The sequence below is a fragment of the Colletotrichum truncatum genome, assembly GCF_014235925.2.
Source record: "Colletotrichum truncatum strain CMES1059 chromosome Unknown Contig_0006, whole genome shotgun sequence".
In the NCBI taxonomy this organism is placed as follows: Eukaryota; Fungi; Ascomycota; class Sordariomycetes; order Glomerellales; family Glomerellaceae; genus Colletotrichum; species Colletotrichum truncatum.
The window spans coordinates 722804-749651 of record NW_027222403.1 but is presented as its reverse complement, the minus strand read 5'-3'; the positions used below and the strand labels follow the sequence as shown (position 1 = coordinate 749651).

General features: G+C 45.2%; 7 protein-coding genes across 7 annotated transcripts; 5 read left to right on the top strand and 2 right to left on the bottom strand.

Annotated features, from left to right (window-relative positions):
- Positions 1-1849: 1849 nt before the first annotated feature.
- Positions 1850-3040, top strand: CTRU02_209481 (glycosyl hydrolase family 88; the record flags this gene model as incomplete). Its single annotated transcript, XM_036726681.1, has 1 exon — positions 1850-3040. One exon carries the CDS (start codon positions 1850-1852, stop codon positions 3038-3040), a length of 1191 nt encoding a protein of 396 aa, XP_036581390.1.
- Positions 3041-4531: 1491 nt separating this feature from the next.
- CTRU02_209480 (uncharacterized protein) lies at positions 4532-4894 on the top strand (the record flags this gene model as incomplete). The annotated part of the gene is made up of 1 exon (XM_036726682.1): positions 4532-4894. One exon carries the CDS (start codon positions 4532-4534, stop codon positions 4892-4894), a length of 363 nt encoding a protein of 120 aa, XP_036581391.1.
- Positions 4895-11796: 6902 nt separating this feature from the next.
- On the top strand, positions 11797-12606 carry CTRU02_209479 (arylesterase-like protein; the record flags this gene model as incomplete). Its single annotated transcript, XM_036726683.1, has 1 exon — positions 11797-12606. One exon carries the CDS (start codon positions 11797-11799, stop codon positions 12604-12606), a length of 810 nt encoding a protein of 269 aa, XP_036581392.1.
- A 1168-nt stretch (positions 12607-13774) lies between these two features.
- Positions 13775-13990, bottom strand: CTRU02_209478 (uncharacterized protein; the record flags this gene model as incomplete). Its single annotated transcript, XM_036726684.1, has 1 exon — positions 13775-13990. The coding sequence occupies one exon, from the start codon at positions 13988-13990 to the stop codon at positions 13775-13777; it is 216 nt and encodes a 71-aa protein (XP_036581393.1).
- Positions 13991-14648: 658 nt separating this feature from the next.
- On the top strand, positions 14649-17703 carry CTRU02_209477 (uncharacterized protein; the record flags this gene model as incomplete). Its single annotated transcript, XM_036726685.1, has 2 exons — positions 14649-17201; positions 17260-17703. 2 exons carry the CDS (start codon positions 14649-14651, stop codon positions 17701-17703), a joined length of 2997 nt encoding a protein of 998 aa, XP_036581394.1.
- Positions 17704-23756: 6053 nt separating this feature from the next.
- Positions 23757-24866, top strand: CTRU02_209475 (NADH:flavin oxidoreductase NADH oxidase; the record flags this gene model as incomplete). Its single annotated transcript, XM_036726687.1, has 1 exon — positions 23757-24866. One exon carries the CDS (start codon positions 23757-23759, stop codon positions 24864-24866), a length of 1110 nt encoding a protein of 369 aa, XP_036581396.1.
- Positions 24867-25101: 235 nt separating this feature from the next.
- Positions 25102-25698, bottom strand: CTRU02_209476 (protein kinase domain containing protein; the record flags this gene model as incomplete). The annotated part of the gene is made up of 1 exon (XM_036726688.1): positions 25102-25698. One exon carries the CDS (start codon positions 25696-25698, stop codon positions 25102-25104), a length of 597 nt encoding a protein of 198 aa, XP_036581397.1.
- Between the last annotated feature and the right edge of the window lie 1150 nt (positions 25699-26848).

Below are 26848 nucleotides of genomic sequence, written 5' to 3'. Positions count from 1 at the left end.
TGGACGGGGATTGCTCCCGTGGCTCCCTACTAAGTCAAGCTCGCTTAGAAAACTTCAAACCATTGCCTAATCAAGGGTCTGGGGTACATGAGAGGTATGTAGAGATCAATTCCTGAGGTTCATTGCTTTCCAATACCTCTCCAGCGGTCCTAATGTCATCGTTTCTGGCACTTACAGTGATTCCATCGCTAGGTCCCGGGTAACATAGACCAAATCGATGAGGGTATTAAAACGATAATAAAAGGAGATGCTTGTTTATCAGGTTACCTGCGATGAAGCACTGCCCATGGGTACCCTCTTGAAGGATTAGATTGGGATAGTTCCCCATGTTGTGGCTTGAAATAAGCCACCAATCGATTCGACCAAGCTTATGTCACATGACTTAAGTTGCGTTGCCGTCTCCGAGTAATCTATTTTACCCTTAATATGATTGGGTTGTATATCAGTAGCCCAAGATCTCACCTTTTTTCATTCGACAGCTTTGTAGCACACGCACGTAGCTGGGCTCCGGCGATGTGGTCGCGTCGCTTGCGTACCTTAGTTCGGATGAATTGCTCCTGATCCAATGCTTTCACGCATACACTGCCACGACCTTCCTCAATCACTGATACCAAAGGTATTGAGTTCTTATGGATTCTTGTCTTATTGGCAAAGTTGGAATGGTTTCTGGTACAGAGAATTTGTTTGGACGATTGGATTCAGATGACCAACACAGTCGTGGCAATAAACACATCCAAACCCTCACGCCGGAAGCTTGACATTTGACAAATCAACACCCTCTCCACTGACTATCATGGTACAGTACTCTGAAAAAGTTCTGCAGGGTAGCCCTGACTTGGTCGCGTACCCTGGTTGGCTGACCTTTTGACCGTGCCCCCCCTAGTAAATGTCCATTTCAGAGGCCGACTTTGGTAGTTAACAGTTTCAGTACGTCCGGTAGCTGAGGTTAGATCGTGGATTGCGTTGTACCCTTGGTCCTCCGCTCTTGTTTTCTAGTACCTGAACGATTGTTCATTTGTATGATGAAGTCTTGTTCTATGGACTGCACTTGAACTGCGTTAAGGCGCTTGCTTCCTTTCCCAGAGATCTTGAGCAAAAAATATGACAAGGAGTATTTCAAGTGGTTTCGAACAGTCACTAACCACTCGACAGGCCTTCAGAGTTCAGTCTAGCAGTGGCTGACCCTGAAGAGCCATCGATTGAGAATTCGAGAAATACCTGAATCAAGGTAAAGTGGAGAAATGACCTTCGGCTCTGTGATTGCATTGCTGGAAGTTGATCCCAATCTTTCGCGGTCGAACTTTAACAACTCTTTGACCCCAACTCGGCAATATTCGCCGCGCTAAAGTCCGTGAAAGATCCTGACACGAGACATGTGAGTAGAAAAGGTCCGTTGGTGTCAGCCCAAATAATCACATCAGGAATGACCCTCATGACTTAAATCATGTTTGATTCATGGCTATTCTTAAACGTCTTGGTCCATTCAGTATTGACTGTTTGCGGCCAGCAATGAGCGGGGTGACTGGAGGGAAAATACTTCACTGAGACAAGTCTGCTCAAACCCATCCATGTACTAGTATTCGGGGTTTTCAATGGCCGGGTGTCAGCCCGAGGAGTTCGTAATCTTTCGGCAGTATCGGCAAGTCAATTACAGCATCTGGAAATGAGAAGCGATTGACAGTAGAGGGGCTTTCCGAATGCCCCACGCATAGACAGCAGGCTTCGCCAATGTCACCTTGCAACTTATCCCTGATTTAAATAGGCGGTAGTACCCAGCGGCATCGGCATCGCAAGTCTGTACGGCATCTGCACGATTGATTTCCGCTCACTCGCTGTGCCTGTCTGTACGATGTATCTGCAAACACCTTGGCTGGTTGCCCTAGGCGGGCTTGCTACCCTTGCATCATGCGAAAACTGCCGATATTCTACACGCATGCTAGACAGCATCAAGTCGCGGAACCAAGGCATCGCTTCTTCAGGAGCAGCAAGCAGTACTCTGGAGAGCGGCGTTCTCGCTATTGCGCTTGAAGCAACAGTTCGCCAGTACCCAGATGTACAGGGCGATTATGCAGCCTTCCTTGGAGCTGTTCTCGACGCGGCCTCGCCAACTCTGACTAACGCCACTTATGCCGCGACTCGTCCACTAGATCGTTTCTCGGTCGCAAGCTCTATTGAAAAAGCATCCACGGCAGGAATCGTCTCCGTATCGACTGTAGCAGCGTCGGCCTTCGATGCCCTCAACACCTCGCTTTCCCTGCAGACTCGAAACCCTGACGGTGGCTTATGGTACTACGTGTATCCTCAATGGAGCTACCTGGACGGAATTTTCTCGGTGCTGCCCTTTATGGCGTCTCAACCCCATCCTAATTACACAGACATTAGTTTGCAGGTGTCTTTGCTCTATGACCATTGTTTCCAAAAGAACACCTCCTTGGTTGCTCACGGCTATGATTTTTCGCGCAAAGCCGTGTGGGCGAACGGAGAAACTGGCGCCAGCCCATACGTCTGGGGCCGCTCGCTGGGCTGGTTCTTGGCCGGACTTGTACAAACCTGGGAAGCTCTGGATTGCTCCGCTGAAAAAGACGAAGCAAAGGCAGTTTGTGGACAACTGCAGAACGTCACAGCGCAACTCTCAACTTCTCTGGTCAATTATGTTGACCCTCAGGCCGGAGTGTGGTGGCAACTCACGACTTTCCCGGGCCGCAGCGGCAACTATCTTGAGAGCTCTAGCACGGCCTTGTTCATATTTTCACTTCTCAAAGGCGTGAGATTGGGAGTTTTGTCAGAGTCAACGGTCGACTTCACCAAGGTTGCACTACGAGCCTACGATTACACAGTCAAGAACTTTGTTACCAATTCAGGAAACGGCACGATTGGTTATGACAAGACAGTGTCAGTATGCAGCTTGAACTCTACGGCCAGCTACGAGTATTACACCAAGCAACCCTTGGTCCCCAACAGCTTACTGGGAGAATCGGCGTTTGTCCTCGCGTCTTTGGAGGTTGAGTCAAAGCAGACAAGCGCCCGAAATATAATGTAATGTAGAATAGCACGGAAACGTGTGATTAGCGTCGAGATTTGTGGTAGATGTGCTCCCATTAGGCACGACCAAGTACGGATCCCAGGAATTGAGTTTGCTATACAGTAGAGTCTACAATTCCTACCTATTAGATTATGAATACACACAACTGACTGTAGGCGCTGCGACTCTAGGGAAATCTACATTTTACCTAAGGGATGCAGGGGTTACGATCTCGAGAAATTGAGTTTGCTAGTGGGCTGCGAAGCGCTGCGATCGGCGAAAAATGGAGCGGCATGTGTCTAAGCCTCACAACGACTGGGAAAGGTTTACGCAGAGGCATAGTTTCCCATGCTATAAGACTCACTTAAATTGATCGTGCGTCATAATCGCAACATGGGGGATTTCCCTCGCGCAAGCTCTCTTCTACATCCCCAAAGTGTGGGTTCCTACGGAACCCACGGGATTAATTACATTGGTTCTACAGAAATTAATACAAGGCATACACGGCTGAGACGATCTACATCCGAGTCATTGCTTAAATGGCTTTAAGGAGCAACAGTAAAATGACTTTACCATAACGTCCCACACCCACTTCTGGGCACCCCCCACATTTGGGCACCCCATTTACACCAAAAACGCCGTTTTTCGAAATTCTATATTAAACTAACTACTATACTTACTAAGAAAAGAAAATATATATAAACTATGTTAAGTATAATTATAGCCATCTAATTTTTTATAAAGGTTTAAATATAATAATAGTTATAATATAGAAGTTTAAAACTAAAAGCTTTAAAATGTTAGTAGATACTAGTAACTTACTAGTATTCCTTAACATTAGAAAAATATATTTTCGCTTATATATACTTATTTAAAAAATCTAGGAAATTAATATTTATACTTATTAAAAGTATATAATTATATCTAAAAGAGATTTAAAAGTATTACTTTAGTAAATATAGTATAATTAAGGGTTAAAATTCTATAATAGAAACTTTTCTTAAGGGAAATTTTAAAATATTATTCTAAGCTTAAAGAATTTTTTACTAAGTATAAGAATATATAAATCTACTATATCTTACTTAAAAATTCTAATCATATTAGTTAAATATCTCTACCTATTTTATATATTAAGATATAGGCTAGGTAAATTAGTATTATAAATGTTAAACCTTGAATTTATAATACTTATTATCAATAATACTAGTATATAGCTACTTAAGTATTATAATTAAGTCTTAATCCATTTAACATATATTTATTCTCTTTAATAAGTAAAGTATTTAGTTTAATATAGAATTTCGAAAAACGGCGTTTTTGGTGTAAATGGGGTGCCCAAATGTGGGGGGTGCCCAGAAGTGGGTGTGGGACGTTACCCAATCAATTATAACAGAGTTCTATTTAAGACAGTTAAGCGTCCCTCGGTATTCTTATAAGTAATCCTTCTCTTAGTTCTGCCTGAATCCTACATTCGGACTCCAAATCTCAACCGCAAAAACGAGGGAAAAAATGCAGTTTTCTACTTTTTCAACCCTGAGCATGCTATTGAGCCTTCCCTTGGCAACTTTTGCCCAGGACGCAAGATGCCAAAGCGACATAATCACAGATGACACAGTGAAAGAATACTCCACTGCGGTAGAATTCGACAGCACGAAGAACAAGTACACGGCGTCCATCAAGCCAGGCTCCATAGACCTCACCATCCCATCATTAAAAATCACAAACAGCGGCAATATCAAGCGAAAATATTGTCTTGCTAGCGAACCCAGCACACCACGCTCAGTCAGCTGTTTTGTGCTGAACGCGACATCGGCATGCACCCTGCCTGACTATTATGGCAAGCCTTTCAGGCTTGACACTTACCCTTATTGATGAAATTGTAAGTTGGTACCGTCATAAGTATATTTGCAGTTACTGATAAGACTAGAAGCCTTAATCGAACCACATGGATTTTGAAGAGCCGGCCGATGGAGAGATTGTTAAATTTCAATGCTGTCCTTTTTTTTCTTTTCCCGTGCAATGATGCACGATGTATAACAAATGAGGCAATCACTTGGGATCAAGAAAGCGTAGGAGAACTACATATAGGGCTTGTCCTCTGTCAAAGGGAATTGTTAGATGTTAAATATCGCTTGAATAAACATTTAAGTATGCAGCGCGAGACAGGTTGCGACCTTAAACACATGCTACTGTTACAAAGTAAATACTATTGGAGCTTCGGAGCATATCCGAAATGGATACCTAGAAGGCTTTGGACTTAGTTCACGCCAATTTCGCCTGTGTTAGAATCTGATAGTTTCATCAAAGATGGTAGCTGCGCTTGCCACAATTCAACTCAAATAAATGCAGTCACGCTTTAGTTGGGTAGTTTGTTCCAACAACCTTAGACAAGTAGTCAACTTTGATGAATCTATGGGTCCGTCGACAAGTTACTATATGGCCTTTCACTAAAGGGCATGCATTCATACTTGCTCAAGAACAGGTCCAATTCCCACTCGTGACACGGAGTTGTTACGATGTTTCAAGGACGCTGGCCGCCTCCTTTTAATTCAGAAATCGCAGGTTAACTGGCAAAATAAGGTCCAAAAATCAGAGATTTCAGCTTGATTCGCGGCACGAGAACGATGGAACCAGCTTTTAAAATCTCAAGAGTATGTATTATAATTGACCATCACCCAAGCAAGCTTGTACTCTGGTGATATAATTTAGATGTAGGTTTCACAGGGGGTGAAACGGAATTCCGTTCGTCAATAACAAATAACAGTAAATTGGTTCTAATCGATGGTTCATGTGTTACGACCCGTTGGACATGGTCGCCAACACGACCCCGCCTGGATCCCGGCGGCTAACGCAGGGCATATGTAACCCAGCCGACAGGTGTAACCAGGGATCCTCGGAACGGAAGAACTATGGACAAGTCACGTGGCCTCGGGGATAACGCGGGGTAGGGACAACCCGGGCTGAATATGTTGGATATGTCAGATATCCAACCGATCCCCGGATATGTTGGATATGTCAAATATCCAACCGATCCCCGGATATGTTGGATATGTCAAATATCCAACATAGCCAAGATAAGGAGGACCGTTCAGGACTTGTATATAGGATGGACTCGAGCCGGGCTCGAGGACAGACTTCCATAGCTCTTCAGCAATCAACTTTGTGATTACCCTAACCGGTACTTTCAGCTATACCTAAGTGACGACTACTCTACGACTCTTGTTGAGGCCTTGACTGATCACCAAGACCTTTGAAGATCTACGATTCAATCGACCAGACCCCAGAACGACTGTTACTGTTGTCAATCCCTGGCTTACTGTTAACACAAACCCACTGTCAGTTAGCTGGCCGTAACATCATGATAGTTGAAAGTGGTGTTGTTGACTAGAAGGTGGGGATATTCCCCCTTGGCCTGTCACGTGGGTCTGGGAGGCTTGGGCCTCTCAGCCTGGCGGGCGTGTGGCTGGAAGTGCCACACGACTCCGTATTCTAACTATCGCAACACTAGAAACTCTCTTTTTATAGTATTGAAGCGGTTGGAATACGTTATCCTTATATAGTTCCGTCTCCTCGTTAATTCAGCCTCCTATCCCTACTTTCTCCCGTAGTTACGGTCTTATTACCTATCCCTCTATACGTATCGTTATCGTGTTGCTATTAACGAATCTCTCGAAGGCTCGATTTGGTTTGCTTTTCGTGAAGGCATCAGCAGGGTTGTCTTTGCCGTTAATCTAACAAATTTCTTATAGTTCTCGTCTTTCGTACGATTATCTTAACGTTATGATATCGATTATAAGTCGCTTTTCTTTAATAGTACCTAGCTTTACGAGATACTCGTATAGCGAATAAGAATCGATATAGATAACTATCTAAATCGTTAGTAAGTTAAAGTAGTTAGTAATTATTACTAGGGTTATAGCGAAGGCGTAGGCTATATCGACGCCAGCGACTATCCCGTAGATCTTTAACGCTAATACGCTATAGGTAACTTATTTACTCTTTATAAAGCTATAATAAACAAGGTTACCGTAAATCGTAAATTCTCTATTATTACTATTAGAAGAAGTATCGTTAGCTAAGATAATTAGAAACCCTAATTAAGAGGAAAGGTCATAGTTATTAGTAAACGACTTATTAACGAAAACGAATAGCTTAGCTATTATAAGGTTAAGTAGGATAAACGTTATTCCTTAGTTAGGCGATTTTATTTACTATCGAATCCGTTGATTTAGTGCTTTTATTACTTCTAGCGAGGGGTCTTGGTATTAGGTAGTAGTAGATAAATCGAAACAAGCCTCGGGTTAGCAAATTAACGCGATATACGCCCCTCTAGCGCGTTGTTCGATATATTACTATTTTAGGTTAGGTTTAGTAGTCTTAATATATCGTAACTTCTTAGCTTATCCTTTTTGCCTTAAATTAATCGAATTATCAGTTAACAGCGCGATTATCCCTCTATTAAATTAGAAGGGTTTGTTAATTATAAGGATATTCTTCGCTTTTGCTATAAAAGCTGCTTTTTCTAACTATTTGTCTTCTAATTATAAAAACGCCTTATCTAATAAACCGAAGGTATCGTCGGTTTATATACCGATATAGCTAAAGTATAGATTTTCGGTAGATAAGATTAATAAGCATAGATCGTACGAAGAAGTAACTATCTAGAGATTTTCTCTATAATACTTATAATACATTACCTACTAGTAGGTTCTAGCTTTTACGATTCTATATAAAGGCTTTACAACCTTTATAATAGTCCCTTTTAGGTACTAGTCTTAAATTTGCTTTAGTAGGTAGGCGAGAATAGTATAATTAAGCCTTATAGAGGATTAAACGTAGGCTTATATAATATCTCGAAGCTATAGTTATTTCCCTTCTCGTAGAAGTAATAAGGTAATTAATAGAATTAGCTATTAACTTGCTTGCTAAATCGTTAGCAATTAGGTTAATATAGCCTTCTTACTATCGTCGGCATAACCTTATATTATAAGTCTTAATTTCTCGTAAGGTTTAGTTATTTTACCCTTAACTTTGTTAATAATACGAGATCGGAAGATTTATATATTGTTGGAACGGTAGGTAGGAATCTCGTAGATAGTACGATATCCTTATAACAGGGTATTAGAGTAAGGGAACTTGTACTTATGAAGTAGGGCTTTAATAGTAAAGAATGTATAGGCTTATATTGAAGCTGAGTTGGTTGAGGAACTAATAGCTAGCTAAGGGAGAGAATTAGGCTAGTTATATAGTAGTATAACGTCGCCTATAATAGCTAATATAGGAAGCTATAAGCTAGGTTTAGTATACGTAAGTATATACGTCAACTAGCTTATAAAGCAGCTTATAAATCAGACTAGAATCTTCTTTAACTAAATAGACTTTTAGATAAGGTTAAAGAGAGTATTCCATAGGGATCTGAATATCATATGTTTAAACTAGCAAGCAGCCATTCTTAGCTAGTTACTTTTGTAAGTCCTACTAAGTCTTAGATAAGACTAAATAGGATAAATAAGTAAAATAGAAGTATAATATACTTATACTTCTAACATATATTCTAATACCTTCTCTTATTAAACTAAGTAAATTTAAATACTCTTCTAGCGATAAGGCTATTAATCTCTTATTTAGTTAACTATTCGAACGGTTTGCCTAGTATAGTAATAATACCTTCTCGTCGTAATTTAATTATTAATTCTTCGTCTACTTACTTTTTAATCGATAGGAATATTTATTAATAATCCAGGTTATCGTTAAATTCCTTTATAAAGTAGGCGATTAGTAGTAGTCTCTTCCGGGGTCTACCTAGGCGTCTTCTCGGTAGCTCCGGTGCCTCTTGCGGTTCGTCCGGTTTACTACCTCCGCTAGCGACGATAATTTCGTCGCGTACTACTTCTTGCTACGGTATCTTAGCTTCGGGTTCTTCTTCTTCTAGCGCAGCGATAGAATTAGGTAGTTAATCGGGATCTTCGTAGTATAGTTTGACTATAGTAGACCGGAAGGTCTTCGGACTACGTAGCGTATCGATAGTATAAGTTTCGCTATTTATAACTACTAAAGTAAACAGTCTAGTCTAGCCTTTCTTTTCGCGCTATACTTATACTTATAACTATAGTAGTAAATTAATAATTAGCCTTATATTAAGGCTATTACGGGTAGCGATAGCTTCTACTACCTATCGCCTTGCGTAAAGTTCGTATACTTTGCTTATCGCCTTCTTAATCGCTTTCGCCTGCCTTATAACTTTAAGAGATAGTAGCAAATCGTTAGTAATTCGTAGGTATAAGCCGAATACTAAGAGTGTTAGTACTATTCCGTTTAGGCTAGCAATATTGTTAACTGTTTTAACTATTATTTAAAGTACTGATTCTAGCATAATTATTAGGTCTTCTGCTTTGATAATTTCGTACGCTTTTCTTAAAGGTATATAGTATCGTTTAACTTTCTTAATATTATTATAAGCTTTTATAAGAATTTCCTTGATTTTAATTACTATTCCTCTCGCTACGTTTCGGAATTCTATTAAGCAGAAGTTTATTCTAACGTCGGTAACTAGCTAGTCTAGGGGTCCTTGATATATATCTATCTAGCAGAGGCGTAAGGCTTCCTAAGTAGCTTTCGCAGAAATATCCTTAAGGAACCAGGTAGCGTTAAACGCCGTAGCAGTATCGACGACGTAGAGAACCGGTCTATTACCCTTAAGGTATATTACGTCGGCGATAACCTTATAGTTAAATTCGTAATCGTCTCGTAACGTAAATTTAAACCGTAATAGCGTTAGTATATGCATTTAGTATCGATAGCAGACTTTCGATAGTTGCTTAATTGCTATAATTTCAACTAGGTAGCTAGCCTTCTAAAGCATCTTATATAATCGTTAAATAGATAGGTATCTAAAGCGATGGTAAACCCGTCGTAATTTAGCGTCTATAAGGTAGTTCTAGGCGAGTAGTTTCTCCTTATCGAGTAATAACCATAGGTAGCCTTATTTGCGAATAATAGGTACGACTTTATTTCCTTAGATAAGGGTATTCGTAACGTTGTTAAAATAGACCTTTAATTAGTCCATATCTCCTAGGCATATAAGGAAGGGAGTATTAGTCTTAATAACGTAAAATTTAACGCTTCTAAATAGCGTTAGTACTTTAGTAGTCTCTATAGACTCTAGTAGTATCCTATCGCCGAATTTTATTGTTACGAGCAGGTCAGGGCAACCAACTGTGGCACAAAGCAAAAGCTTCGGTAATGATGACTCCGGCATCATTATCCCCTGTTCTGCACTATATAGCTACGCCGGCCAGGCACCAACTGGTTGGGCCGTAACACCGGACTCCCACAGGCTCATAACGCTAACTGAAACTTACTTGGTCCATTTGAACAGCGCGAAATTTATTGCACGGTCGTTGACTCGCCAGCCCACTATGCAGCTCATCGTGAGATGTAGGAAGAAGCTTTCTGATCGAGCCAAAGTGGGGCGAGGCCTGCCAACTCGAAATCAGGCACATACTTGTGAATCCAGGCAAATACTCCTGAAAACGCATGATTTAAATTACCCCATCATGATTCAGCTTCTTGGAGAGTTTCTTGGAGTCTTTACTCCAAATGCAATTTTGATTTCAAATCAACAAGCTCAAAATTTTGTTGGTGCCGCGGCTGTCCCCGCTTGGGTATGGCCTCACTGGTGGGTTTTCCCTCAACCAAGGTTCACGCTTTTATTTGTACTCTCAACATGTTTTTCTCCCCATGTAAAGAACTGGCTACTATTGGAGTTTTGGTATTTGGGTATCATGAGTAAGTGTTGGCAAATGGTAGCAGGTAGAACATCTTGATCAACCAACGCCCTGGCTATTCTCTTTCTGTCACCAAGACCTTCCTCCATCGGGCCACAATCTGAAGAGCAACGGTCATTCGCTGTCAACCCACCGATTCTCGATAGATATCCGTTATCCAGACATAGAATTATCCTTGAGATTTTAGCGTTTTGGTGCCAAACCAGGCAATGCGGTCAACAGTGTGCCAGACACTAGGGTTCTTACCGCTTGGTAATCAGGAAGCGACAGCCTTAAATATAGTATTAGAAGCCAACGAGAGTTGACCATACCCATTCTGTTGCAACCAACAATGTCTGGGTACTGTGCACACTGTTTAAATAACAGGCACGGGACACTCATCTTCTACCTAATTTAGAAACAATCCGCCAGTTTTGAACTTGGTTCTTAATGAGTCGGAACCAATGGACTTTCCACACGCTTTCATTACTTTACTACTCAAAAGCTCTTTTGTATTAAAGTAATGATAGGGCACTCATGGACCATACCAGCAAATTTCATTCCGTAGTACCTTATTCTAGTTACCTTTTAGCAATTGCCCGCAGATTTCCGGCCAATTGTAGCAATGTACATTGTTGACTTGGATCTTGAGCTGGGCAACCTCGTTTAATGGAAGATTGCAGGTGGTCCGATGGATGTCAGATTGCTAGCGCAACATACCTTATGTTGTGGATACATTGTGGCAAAGAAGGATTCAATGATCCTAATAAAAATGTGCATTCCCGGTGCGTTATGGCCGTTGGCTAACGTAGTCTATGAACGCTACAATAGCCAAGCCTCAAGTGATGAGGTCAGCGTGACGCCATTGACTTCAGTCATGTAAGGCCATCAAGTACCAATGCTTTGGAATCGAAACGATCCCGTCATTCATATATCTCCAATAACTTCCTTGGCAAAACGAAATCTAACATGCCAATCTTAAAAAATCCCCATCTTAAAGAATAATTCATGGAACCTTCCAAGCCGCCGATCCTCCTGATACACGGCCTGTGGGTGACCGCCAAGTATTGGGAATACTGGATACCGTATTTTGAGCTTTTGGGCTACGAAGTGCACGCTCCCGAGTGGCCCGGAATCAACGGCCGCTCCCCCGAAGAAGTCCGCGCAGATCCCAGATCGCTAGCCAACAGAGATATTGAAGAAATCGTGAACTACTATGAAGCCTTTATCAACAAGCTTTTGTCGCCACCAATAATTATTGGCCATTCGTTCGGCGGTCTCTTTGTACAAATATTGCTCTCACGGGGACTTGGTGCAGCTGGTGTTGCAATATGTCCTGCACAGCCAGCTGGTATCATTACTCTTCCTTTGAACACGCTCAAGGCCGCATTTCCTATTCTCAAACATGGGTACAACAAGGAGAAAACTATCCCAATATCCGAACATCATTTCCATTGGTGTTTTGCCAACAATACAAGGTCCGATGAAAGTCGGGAATACTGGAAACGTTACAGCATACCGGGGGTCGCGCGGGTGCTCTGGCAATTGACAGTCCATGTTGCGGGTGGGCATTCAGCGCCAACGTACGTTGATTTCAAGAAGGCCGATAGAGCTCCGCTGCTGCTCTTGTCAGCCTCCAAAGATCATGTGGTACCCGCGAGTACTGTTCGTAAGAACTTCGAGGCGTATGATAATGAGGCCTCTGCAGTCGTGGAATACAAAATGTTCCCTGGCCGGTCCCATGGCATGATCTTCCAACCAGGATGGGAAGAGCTTGCCGATTATGTCCTCGATTTCATAGCCAGGTCTTTGCGATGACAACGAAGGAAAAACCGTCGGCAAGCGTTTCAGCATTTGCGAGGTGATTGTTGGGGATTACTTCATCGGCATGCTCTGCCGCCTCATGCATTGTCTCTACTCTCTTTCTTTCCGTTCCTACCCGGCTCCCGTCACCACCTTTTATAACTTATTCATGGCGTTTGATATCCTAGAGGTACTATTAATAAATTACTTAATTTAAGCGTCGCTATTGATATCATGTCCTCGCGCTAATAGCGACAATGGCCTGCTTGTTTAGGACCAATGTGTTGGCTTTTTCTGTGTGGATACGACGTCAACTGATGCCCAGCTTGTCCTTGCCGGCGCTGGAGGTATCATATGTAAGTTCCGTTCCTTGATTAAGTCGGGTAACAGATTGGCAACGTCGGCGCCCAGCAGATTACGATTCGCCTGGAACAAGGTCACTTTCCGTGGTCCGCCAGACAGCGCCAACTTTGTTGGCTGGGACTAGCTCAGCTTCGAAGTTCCACTACGATGCACTGCTGCAGAAGAATTTTGTTTCGACAGTCAACCCGCCAATAGTGGCACTCGCAGAGAATGAGACAGTCGAAGCGTTGGCACCAGCGTATGTGTATTCTAACAAGATGTTGTTCAGGACTATGCTGTTAAGTATACCCATGGGAGCATGCCGCTCCACTCCGCTAGAAAAAAGCGAGTAAAGAGACGTTATGCGGATGTTGGAAGTGCTGGGTCTCGAGAGACCAACTAACAGCCTTGATCATACCGCATTGGAATTTCGCACGAAGCTGGGCCGCGCCTCTGAAGAAGACAATCTGGTGTCGTTGCTGTAGCGTGGCTCTAGGCCGACAACCCCCCAAGCCTTCGTGAGACCTTGGTCAGCTTGGAAGAGTAGTCAATATTCAAGGAAAATTCAATACCGATGCAGGTAAGCTTGAGCACCGGCATATACTTGCCATCATTGCTCCCTTACGATGCTTCCTCGATGGCAAGCCCGCCGAGCAGAGACCGTAGATTACTCCGAAAAGAGAGCCCCTGGTTCGTTACATAGAGCCCGATGTCGGTGATCTTGGTTGGAACACCATATGGAATCTTCTTGTTGGTCAAAGGCCTGTCACGGTTCGTATACCGCAGCAACATGAACGGTGCCGACGGTACTAGGAGCTCCAAGTTGTCCTAGCGCTCGTACTCAATCGTAGATCATCCCCTTTTGTTTGAACAGGGCCATGACAGTCTCGTCAGTCTGGTTGCCCATGAAATCACAGTCAAACTTGTGCATCCCGGGCCGTCGCGAAAACTTCATCTCGAAGCCAGCTTGCTTCCCACGAGGGACGAGGAGCCCGACGTTGACCTCTAGCCCGATGTCGACGGATTGAATACTGCCATCGCGAGAGATGCTTGCCATGACACGTCGCCAATAAATGCCGCTCAAAGTGCTGCTTTTGAGCTCTTCAGCCAGCCAAACGGAGAAAGTCAGCTCTCCACAACTCTCTCGCTGACCTAACGCTCAGTATGTGCTGCCATGTATGTGGCCAGAATAGTCCACAAGGCAATAGACGGTTGGCCGAAGCCGTTTTGAGACGAACATTGCATTTTCGGGCATTCAGCTCGTCTTGTTCAGGCCGACCTAGTCGAAAATGGCTCTGGTTCTGCAGGGTGCAAGGGGGCTGACAACGCACTATCGCTAGAACCCTGACAAGTACCTGAGTATCCCTGTCACAGGCCGGCCATAGGTGGCGATACCGTGTATCGAGACCCCCCACGAGAAATGGTTCCAATAGGCGTGGGATCTGTTGTTGCAATTCCGTTGTGGGTGCTGGGAAACCTTAACCTCGGGTGCTCCCGACCATTCTTTCGGTAAGCTTGAAGATAGAGACTGCTTCACTGTCACTGTCCCGGTCAAAGACTTGACTGACTGACAAGAAAGCTGAGGTTGCATCACTGTCGAACACGTATCTTCTCATCTTGAATTGCACAGCACCGCCCTCCCGATAAGTAGGTAGACAGCTCTCTGTTGCATACACACGTACATCGCAGCGACTAAGGTAAGTTCATCATTCAAAATGGTTTCAAAAACAGAAGAGACGAATGTCGCCTCGGCCGCGATTGTAACTCCAGCTAGAGGCAATTCTTATGCGTGTGAAGTGCCGTCGATGCTACCTGGACTGTGCGATATCAAAATCAACCAGAACATTGCAGCTCAAGGACACGGTAGTCTCGCTCTGGACACGGCACAGCGCACTCAGATCCAAAAAGTCTCGCCATATAGCCCCCTACCGCCCGTGCTGGTTCATTCCTTCTACCCGCCGCATCTGCGGACGGTCAGCGCCAACACCCTACCTCATTTCGTTCTCAACGGGTCGCTGCCATGGGAGCGACCCGTGCAAAATCTGCCAACGGAGCAACAGCAAGCCAACGGCGGCACACCAGTGCCATGGCTGGCCCTGCTGGTCTTCACAGCCGACGAGCTTCATGTCCCAGAAGACGACGTGCTGACGGTCAGCGGCGTTGTCGCCAAACCATCCGCTACAATGGCAATCAACTTGCCTGTTGTTACGGTTAACACCTACGCGACGAAATATTCAATGGCCAAGCCCTTCCCACTCGAAGTTGAAGGTGCAGTAAGCCCCTCAGCAGCAGATGGGGAATCAGAGAAGAATATGGCAAACTTCATTTTCGTCAAACAACCCGTGTTCAAGGAATACTTTACAGCACAAGAAGGGGTTGTGGAAGGAGATGCCAGTGCCAACCTGCAACGATACCCCTATCTGGCCCATGTTACCGACACAGAAGATACTGACGACCCGGGACACTCTAAAATAAAGGTTAGCATGCTGCTCGGTCACCGAATCAGACCTTGGGCAGCCCCGGCAGTTGAAGCGGTATCCGGCGAGCAGCAGCACACACAGCAGCAACCATTGCAAGAACCTCTGGAAGTCTACGCACATTTGGTTTCACTCGAGCACATACGTCACATCATCTCCGATGCGAAAACAGGCGATAACGCCGCGAGTGTAGTACCCTTAGTCTCCCTATTTTCGTGGACTTATATCTGGGATATTCACGCCCCGACGGGCGACTCCAGCGACCTGTTCGAAAAACTGAACATACGGCCGCTAGTCGTACCTCTGCCCGATCTATCGCCAGGTCACTCGCCCAACGAGGCCGAGACATGGATGCGCTCATGGCTTGACTCAGGCTACGCTGTCGTACGCCATCGAGATATCGCGGGGGAGGCGTCCATGGCCCTGTTCCGCGGCCCGCTCATACCCAAGCCGAGATCGCAGCAGGGCAGTGGCAGCGGAAGGATCCCCGTCATCAAGCCGAGCATGTACGGCACAGATATGCAGGTTGTCGATGCCCAGACCAAGATAGCCGATGTGAGTTACAGTGTCGCGTGGGACCTGGGCCGCTCTCTTGCGGGCCGCGACGCCAAATTCTCTCACGCTGTCTTGCGGCTTCGGAAAGAACTAACGGCGCACGCCATGATGAGGGCACGGGAGGTAGGACAGCCTAATGTGATCCAGGGTAGCGACGCACAGATTGACTCCGTCCTCGGCAGGCTGGATAAGCTGTTTGAAGGGTCGCTGGCCCAGAAGCTGGAGGGCATGCCGGAAAAGAGGCCCATTCGGTGGCGACAGTCACCCGCAAAGGAGGTCGTCTGCCCGGAGATGACTGGTGAGCCGTCCGTCACCATGACCGAGGCAAAACTGCGACGCCATCTCGCGTATCAGACGCGAAATTGGGTGCATGAAATGGTCAAGAAACTTGCCCATTCTGCAGAGGCCAACTTAGGCCAGTCTACTGACATCGAGGTGCCAGCCTTGGGGGTCGTCATCAAATGGGTTCTCCAGAACCTGCTGTCATTGAGTCTTGTCCCAGCGATGAACATGTTCCCAAACACTTCGGCCATTACAGCAGAGAGTATTTCCATGTTTGTCGTTGACGATATTTGGGTCGACGCCCTGGTTGATGGAGCCCTCAGCATCGGCAACACGTTTGGAGGCTCAGACGATCCCGTTCGTAATGAAACCAGGATCGCCATCAACAAGTACATTCTTCTTGCCGGGCCGGAGCGAGCGAAGATCGCCGCGGCAGGAATCGTGATCAAGAGCCAGCTTGTCGAGTCCTTCCCAGATCTCAATGTCACCGCTAAGTGCGATCTTGGCTCAGCCGTTAACCCGACTGTGATGCGACAAGCCAGTCACGGGGACTTGATTGTTTGCCTGTTCAAACGAACTACGGAACAGAGACTCGAGGATTTCAAAGTGGACATCAAACTGCCGCCTCATCAGCAACGTTTCGCCATCAAGGGCATCAAGGCCGACTCGATGGAGTTCGATATTCAGCTAGGACCATTCCTGAAGAGCCCAGAAGGCTCCGAACCCAGTACAAAAAACACCATCGTTGACGTGACGTGGAAGCGAGGTGAAAAAGGCTGCCCATGGAGCTGGGACACGGGCATGCTCTCGCCGAGTGCGATTGTCAGCCTCATGGAATCGACTGGCGAACAGTGGCCCGGTGGGGGATTCAAGAAGCTTGCGGCGGAATCAGCGTCGGTATACCTGGCAATACAGCTTGCAGACCGCGGCCATAGCCTCGAGATCCCCTTCAACGTCAGGAGCGATGTGCAGAGACAGCTGTTCAAGCATCTTGAAACCCCTGACGTCGAAGATTAGGCACTTCCAGGACTGCGCAATTAGGCTGCACGACCCGCGTACGCAATCAACGCTTCTGAAACCCGGCGCCGGCTCCGATTCGGGCTGGCGAACGGGCAAATCGTGGTTCAGGAAGCGCGTCGTCTCGCTACAGTACCCGGACGAGTCGATCCCGGCGCGGTCGCGAACGGCATGCACGCAGCTCGTATTCGCTGTTAAGCCGGTGTCCGAAGCGCCAGCAGGCCTACGTGTCGTCTCGCTGGAGATCATCATCCCTCTGAGCGAGGGGCCAGACGACCTGCTCTACAACCAGGCGCCCCTGCCGCGCATCAAGGCACTCAAGGTAGCCTGGACATGGGTCGCGGCTATCTTTGCCAAGTCCGATCAGGAGCTGTCGTGGGTCTTGGGCCGCGCGCTGGCAGGCTCAAGCTGCCTGGTGCGGATGCGGGCTTCGTGCTGATGGGCGCGATGGTGAACGGGGTGGTTGGTAGCGAGGTGGTCATCAAAACACGGGGGGTATATGCCGACGTGTCTTGCGTTGATGATGATTCTCGTGGTTGGAGAGGTTATAAGGTTGTCGAGGAGAGCGAGTATTTTGTCCGTGATACGTGGACAGTTGCTAAGGAGATGCCGTGATGACTCCGAACCTCCGGACCTCCGGTCCCACTCTGCGGCGCCTCGGCCGCATCTCGGCCGCGTAATCCTGTGACGGACTCACTCCGCTCGCCCACTCAGAAACAAGATGTTTTGTTTCTAGTTGAAGCAGTCGAGAATTTGGGAGTACCAAGTCTCTTTGTAGAGACAGTACAAATGACTACTGAATTAACTCCTCTGCGAGCACGGAATGTAAGATTCCTCTCCCGGTAGTTTGGATTCGAGTCATACACCACTAGGCTTTTGCTCGCTCAAATTCCATTGCATAGAAAGATAAAAGTTACATCAGAACCCTGCATATTATCTATTGGCGATAGTCTCCAAACTGGTAGGTGGTATGTGGGGGCCATTTGTGAGGCGAAATAACGTTCATATCAAAGAACACTCAGCTTTTCAACCTTGGGAAAAGTGGCGCTGAGAATAGTTGCATCCGGGAGTCTTGCATTACATGCATAATAGACCTTGATGAGGCCAAGCTATGAAAGCAGCTCTGCAGATGCAAATGGCGTGTTCTGCCTGCACTGTATATTTACGCCATTCGAGCTGAAGTGATTTAACACTCCGGAACATCACCAAAAAGGAAATCCGGGTGCAGTTCAAACCAAGCCATTGCTGTAAAGATTGTGTAGGTTTAGAGCTGAACAATTGGCTTTGCTTGGCAGCTGAGAAGAAGAACCCCGGGTGGCGTGGAAACTAGCGCAATGAAGCACCACAAGACATTAACTCAGTTGTGAAAGACGTTGGGAGGTGATGTCTTAGACTCTTTTTGCCTTCGGACAATTTATTACGTCTTATTCGTTGTCATGTCATTCTAGGTTATTTATGCAGTGATGAATCTCTAAACTTTGGTGAACGCATCTGTGATATATTTCAGAGCAGCATGGGGGAAATAGCCAGCTACGTATCGTACTTTTCCAGATAGAAAGGGTCCGACCTCAAGAAGTGAATGGTAAAATAGAAGTTCCTTTTGCAGCGGCGATTTCAATCTTCGGTGATTCTATACTTGAGTGTTTGATCTGCAGCTCTGTCGGCGAGTACATATAACCCTGGTAGTTGCCATCAATTTGAATAGTTATTTCTCTGCACCCAGTTATCAATACGTACCAATTTGGGGCCTAGGCTACGTTATTGAAGTTTTTATCGACAGAAGTCTCTTACTGCATCGTAGCAAGTCTGTTACAGAAGTCCCCCGATTCCATTCACTATGGTGCGCGAATGAGCGTCTCAATGGATGTGAAGGAGGAATTTAGTGCAGTCTTGACGTGACATGAGGGTTTGATTTTACAGCAGGTTTTGGGCATGATCCTTTCAGGCGTCAGAGCATTTATGTGCCTTTCGCCATTTTCAGCATTTAAAAATAACTTATAGGCAGGCCGTCTAAAGACGCAGAACAAATCATTAAGACTGGAACCTAGTGTTAGTATGTGATATGTTCAGGAAGGGGCAGTTCCCTTTTTTCATGGTCAGGTCCCCTTGTGTTAAACAGCCAAGCTGTCTGAATAGCTTTTCTAAAAATCAGTATATCAGGTAAAGTAGCTATTGAGTGCTTACAGATTTGATGATATTTAATTCACCAGACGTTATCTTTACAATTTGAGCATTGTAACTCCTGCTTTTACCTTGCATTTTTATCTATCTGAGGTAGAATTGCTGAAACCACTTGCTAAGTTCCCGTGTATATTCAAGTGAAAATCACCCACAACAGGTGTCTAGAAGTGCCAAGACGGCTTAGTATGTTGAAGGGTGATACCACAACCTTAAGTAGCAGCACTCGCGCCCTCTCTGCAACTAGTCATTTTAAGTGTGTTCCAGGTAAATTCGTACTTTACTTTCAGAAAGGATAAAGTGATTTACCTCCGATATACGCTTGATGTGGTTATTACCTATTTGAGGACGATGATATGTTTTTTCACAAGCTGCCGGCAGCGACCGTTTTCGGAATTGCACTGCTCCATATTCCATTTCAGTCCTTCAGGCTGAGGTTTGCCAAGAGCATCACGTTCCACCATCTGCTTTCTTACATTTCAGCCCATGCTTGGCTCCTTGAAAATGCACCAGCATTGGATGCACCTTGAACGTCTAGCAAAATCAATCATTTTTTGGACGATTAAACAGGCACAAGCAAGCTTGACCGCAAACATCTCGATCACAAATCTCGGTCTAGGTCTTCCCAGAGATAGCCTTGCAGTTCTTGGCAGTGCCTTTAAATAACTTTGTTTTTTCACGCGCAGGCCATGATTTCAGCTTTTACCCTCAGTCACCCTGGCGAATGCCTCTTTACAATACAGCAAACTTCGAGTGGTATTTATCTAATCGTCTGTCGAATGTTACTCAAGACATATGAGATAGTTCGAAAATTGTGCTCCACGGAAACTTCCGTTCATTCTACATATGTTCTTACGTCTCTTTGATTTTGCCATTGCCATGGTACCCATTATCACCTACCTACCCCTCGCAGGTCTCTTCATCTTGACCAGTGCTGGCCAGATCAATAAATTTGAATCTACTTTGACCAAGAAAAATGTCCTACTTCCAGGTTACGATGGAGGGATTGCACCTTGGATGCCAGCGCCAACGCACCCTCCTGATCCACAGTTCGCGGCGATAGCCATCAAGAGGGACGTTGCAACCTGCGGGTTTTGGCTAGGAAGTATGACGTCCCCTGTTCAACTGGAAAGCTAAAAAATCAACATCATTTAGGCACCGAGAGGCCGATGTACTGCAGTCCTGGCCAGTCCTGTGTCACCAGTGGTAGATTCTTCGATTGTGGCTACAAAGATTCGAGGCTTTCCTCAACTTGTTATTCAGCTTCCCACTCCCTATGTACCGGAAGTCGGGAGCCAGGCCCGGGGACAGTTTGCTGGTTTGTCTAAGATTTGGTATTTCTGAAACTGCAAGCATAGCTAACATGCCTCTGAGGCAGTAACTTCAACAGTAGAAATAGCTTGTGTGTGACTGCCCTCAAAACAGTGACAAGCGACTTTGTCCGAACTCTCACTGCTTGGTATTGTGGTAATTCTCTTTGGAGGGGAGCTTGGTCTATGGGCGATACGAGCGCTACAACATCATCACCCACTACCAGTATCAGCCAACCATCATCAAGCCCTCCCATCACCATCTCTTCTGTAGAAACCCCAACAGCTACCCCCACGCCAACACCAGAACCCCCGCCAGGCCTACCCATTGGTCCAATTGTCGGCGGTGTTATCGGTGGACTTGTCGTCATCGGACTGAGTATCTTCGCCATTGTTTGGATGCACGGGCGGAACAAGAGAAACAGAGACAACTCGGGTCATGTCGGAACACCCGGTCAGAATCTGCCGCATACACCAGAAGCGATTCAAACGCCAGTCAGTTCGGCAGAGTCATCACAATATGTTTACAAGCCTGTTAGTAACGGGTACAGGGGTAATTATCCATCCACACATTCGCCGGACGTCGCACCCCCGGACAATGCATATTCCCAGCACTCAAGGGCGTATGAACATGAAACTGGAGAACTAAGTCCTATGTCCTCCCAGGTTCCGGCATATAGAAATGCCTCGCAGGATCTTTCTGTCCAAGGTGTGTTCGAGGTACCCTGCACGAATGCGGCTGGCACTGGTAACAATGCCACAGAACTCTCGTCTGAGCATCGCCGATCAGAGTAGGGAAAATTTTCACTCAGGTATCTGGAAGTCTCGTCCTGTAGACTATACACGATATAAATCCTGCTTGGTTCCAATTCCGTGCTCATTCCATGGAGTTTATATTTCACTGCAATAAAGAAACCATGTTTCAAGGTGCCACGCGCATGCCATGATAGTGAGCTGTGGCGCATAGCATATCCCGCGGTGAAGACAATCCATTGCCCTTATCACCCGTCCCACCTCATGTAACCCCGTGTACAGTGAACAAACTATACTGATCATAATGCAACGTCAAGACCTAGAATGGCTGGTCAAAATAACTTCAGACAGGCTTATCCAGTAGCACTGAGAGCATGACGCAATGTTCATCGTGGTCTATGATCATGACCTGACTTGGCGTTCTGTGACTTCCATACCATCTTATTAATGAATCTTTCAAGACATTGGCCACGATTGATGGGGCACCAAAAAAAAAAAAAAAAAAAAACAGGTTGAGATACGAGGTCGTAACGTCCCACACCCACTTCTGGGCACCCCCCACATTTGGGCACCCCATTTACACCAAAAACGCCGTTTTTCGAAATTCTATATTAAACTAACTACTATACTTACTAAGAAAAGAAAATATATATAAACTATGTTAAGTATAATTATAGCCATCTAATTTTTTATAAAGGTTTAAATATAATAATAGTTATAATATAGAAGTTTAAAACTAAAAGCTTTAAAATGTTAGTAGATACTAGTAACTTACTAGTATTCCTTAACATTAGAAAAATATATTTTCGCTTATATATACTTATTTAAAAAATCTAGGAAATTAATATTTATACTTATTAAAAGTATATAATTATATCTAAAAGAGATTTAAAAGTATTACTTTAGTAAATATAGTATAATTAAGGGTTAAAATTCTATAATAGAAACTTTTCTTAAGGGAAATTTTAAAATATTATTCTAAGCTTAAAGAATTTTTTACTAAGTATAAGAATATATAAATCTACTATATCTTACTTAAAAATTCTAATCATATTAGTTAAATATCTCTACCTATTTTATATATTAAGATATAGGCTAGGTAAATTAGTATTATAAATGTTAAACCTTGAATTTATAATACTTATTATCAATAATACTAGTATATAGCTACTTAAGTATTATAATTAAGTCTTAATCTATTTAACATATATTTATTCTCTTTAATAAGTAAAGTATTTAGTTTAATATAGAATTTCGAAAAACGGCGTTTTTGGTGTAAATGGGGTGCCCAAATGTGGGGGGTGCCCAGAAGTGGGTGTGGGACGTTACCGTGAGCTGCCATGGCTGCTATGGCACAGGAACAAATACGGCGAAGAGAAAGGGATTTTGACGCCATCGGCTTTTATTATAGACTCTATGATAAATGTTTGAGCGTTTGCGAGGTGGTTATTGGAGTTTACTCCCATTTAATATCTTGAGAATAGTCTTAACATTTTGTCCAATCTTTTTAAAACGACGCCGTCGATATCACGTCCTCACGCTGACGGCGATAATAGGTGGTTTGTACTCTAGCGTATCATCAAAGTCAAATCATACTGACCATTTCCAGACATCCTTCCAATGATACTTGAAATAAAGACAAGTAAAGATCTAGTTGTCGATAATTATTGTGATCCCTTTTGCCTTTAGCAGTTGACAGTGTCGTCTTGTTACTACCATGTGAATCATCATCTTACGGGCTGCTCCATAACCCCTTCAAAATCATTTTCATCTTGAATCTTGAAATGTACCCTTGTCCAAGGTGGAGCGTGATCGGGCAATTCGGACGCCCAGAGGTTTACTTTGTAGCAGCATTTCTAAGCAATTTCTTGGGCGTTTTCACTTGTCTCCAACGGGTATGTTGCCCCAACGGTTTAGTGGAGGCTTGGAGTCAAAACAGTGCACATTATTGGCTGACAACGGTTTCACGACTCCAACACTATCTACGAATCTGTCACTGCTCCGGCACTGGGCACCCCTCCCCTGAGCTTTTTTGCGTGACATGGGCCCTCGCATGCCACCATCCAAACACCTTACCCTTTATCGAATCCACCAAGGGGGGGCACTGTGGGTGGAAATGTCGGTGCCTATTTATCAGGGACGCTTCTCCCTCTCAATCTCTCGAGATCATGATAAGACAATACACTTATACCTCCTCATCTCATTCTACCTGTTTCTGAGTCTTGAACGCACATAATCAACATCGCCCATCATGTCATCTAAGCTTTTCCAGCCGCTCAAAGTCGGCCAAGCGCAATTATCTCACCGCGTGGTGATGGCGCCCCTCACCAGATTCCGATTCGATGCTGACCACATCCCCCTTGATATCGCTCTCGAATACTATGTCCAGCGTGCTTCAGTCCCCGGTACTTTGATCATTGCTGAGGCCGTCCTGATCTCCCCCGCTCACGGTGGTTTCCCCAACGCCCCGGGAATTTGGAATGAGCGCCAGATTGCTGGCTGGAAGAAGATCACCGATGCTGTTCACGAAAAGGGCAGCAGCATCTTCTGCCAGCTCATTGCGCCCGGTCGCGCTGCTGTCGTACCTGTTTTGGAGAAGGAGGGCGGATACCCTCTGTTGAGCTCAAGTGCCGTTCCCATCGATGCCAACTCCCCGGTTCCGCGCGAGATGACGGCCGAGGAGATTGCGCAGGCCGTCAAGGACTTTGCGCAGGCCGGCAGAAACGCCATCGCCGCCGGATTCGACGGCATTGAGGTCCACGGAGCCAACGGCTATCTGGTTGATCAGTTCCTTCAAGATACCTGCAACAAGCGCACAGATCAATGGGGCGGAAGCGTGGAGAACCGGGCTAGGTTCCCCATTGACGTCGCCGCTGCGTTGGTCGATGCCATCGGTGCCGACAAGGTGGGCTTCCGAGTCAGCCCGTGGAGCAACTTCCAAGGCATGAGAATGCAGGACCCTGTGCCTCAGTTTTCATACTTGGCACAGAAGCTCAAAGATCTCAAGTTGGCTTACCTGCACATCATCGAATCCCGCGTCAACAACTGGCAAGATATTGAAAAGGTGGAGGGAATTGAGTTCCTTTTGGAAATTTGGGACAACGTTTCGCCTGCCCTGGTTGCTGGCGGTTTTACTCCTGAACTGGCGAAAAGAGCCGTGGATGAGGAGTACGCCAAGTGGGATGTCGCCGTTGTTTTCGGCCGCCACTTTTTGGCGAATCCGGACCTCCCGTTCCGGATCAAGCACAACCTGCCGTTGAACAAATACGACCGGGAGACCTTTTACACCCCGTCAATCCCGCAAGGCTACACCGATTATCCCTACCACCCTGAGTTCAAGCCAGGAACGCCTTTGGCATGATGAAAAACAAACACCGATAGTTTAACGAAGATAAATGTGGATTTGATGGTATTGATGAAAAAAATAAAATAGACATGATTCCTGATTTACGCCCCTTTTATGAAAGCATCCATGATGTTTGTTCAATAATTTGACGATAGTAATCGAAGCGTCAGAAACGACGCAAGCAAGGGTATTTGAGGTTAAAAGCAGCATCCATCCTCCTTGTCATCGACGCCTTTGACGAAATGGCATCTTATCGAAACTCCTTCGGCCTCATCAGGTAACACCAATGGTAGACATCGGGATCGTGAGGCTTCAGTTTTGGCGTAGGGATCTTGGCGATTACCTCTACGTCGAATGGTAGTCCCTCAACGTCAAAGCGGCAGAACGAGTAGCTCAACGAAATCCAGCAGCCGTCATCTGTGAGGTGCCGCCTTACTCCCTCGGCCATGCGCAAAAACTGTTCTTCGCCACCACACGAAACAGCATCGACGGTGCTCTTGTCGATGATGAGATCAAACTTGTCAGGAAGGTGAAGTTGAGTGACATCCGCAACGAGATAGCGCATCTTCACGTCACCGAATACTTGCTTCTCCAACATCCTGCCGCGGTCCATTGCGAGAGGCTCGAAGTCGACGTTGGTCACATTCTCAAATCCCCTTTGCCTAAAATGGTTCTGCAAATCGCTCGTTCCGAAGCCTAGCTGCAGGATTGGTGCGAAATCATCGAGTTGGGCCAGGTATGGGTCCAAGATCGACATAAAGGTTGCAGATTCGGTCAACCACTCAAAATTGGTCTCGGCGACAAATCTGTTGCCCCAATAACTTTGTTTGTCAAAATCGGCCGGCATTTTGGTGATAACTGAGTGGGAATTTGTTTGGTGAGCTCTTGGATCGTGGTCTCGATGGATTTCAGTATTAGACGTGGAGAGTATCGGAGTTTATCATCTCATTGACAGATCCGCTCAAAACTTTGCAAGCCCACAATTTACGTAACACCGAGACCCGTTTGTGACATCATTACCATGAAAACCTAATGCCAAGTTCCTTGTTATCTTCAATGTGCCTTCAGAGTTCCGCAATATCAATTTTCATGACCATCATGATTCGACTTGGTGTAAGCATTTGAAGCTTCTCGCCTATTGTTGCGATGCGCCACCAATCAAAAGTTGTAAAAGTGATGTGTATGTAAGAAGATTGTATCTTTTAGTCCGTCATAAGAGTTCTTTACGAAATAAAGATTGGGATTTTGCTAACCATTAGTGTGCTATTTGACCATTGCGGAATGCTATGACACTCTGTTCCTCTAGATAAGAGATGACCAATAATTGTTACTGCTCAGTTCCCAAAAGAAGTTTTCACGACGCACATTTCAATGATCTTGCATTCGATCAGAATGGATAGGTCATGGTTTTACAGTCTCACGTTGAACTTGTGAAGTAAATAAAACCGATGCGGCTAAGACAGGAAACTGACAATCATGCTTTTTGCCTCCAAATTTTCGAGCTATTTGAAGTCATGAGCCTCGATAAATGCAGACAGTTCAACTGGATTGAATGAATTTCAACGCAAGGCTTATATGGGAGATGACTTGCGAAGCACTGCAAATCCCGAGGTGCTGGTTCAGTGCCGAACTCGTCAGGCAACAACAAGTCAGTTAGCCACAGAGTCTTGCACAGGACATCCTTTTCAAATTATTGTTAAGTCAAACCTTATGATTTTCCGGAGCTCACTGGTATTTTTGACTATTAGAAGCTTGCTGCTGAACCAATGGCTTGGCAAAATGCACCTTGAGCTCGAGTGAGCTTGTCGAGACAAATCAGGCCTTATCTTCAAAATTGCCCCACGAGAAGTGTTTCGAGGTTCTCAATTAAACTTGGCTGGTGATGAAGACGAATTCGAACGCCGATTATGCACGCGCAAATGCATGCATTGTGTTAGCAGCATTTCTGCGCCAAAGGGCTCTGTTGTAAATTCGGCAATTTGGCGTTGCAAATAACA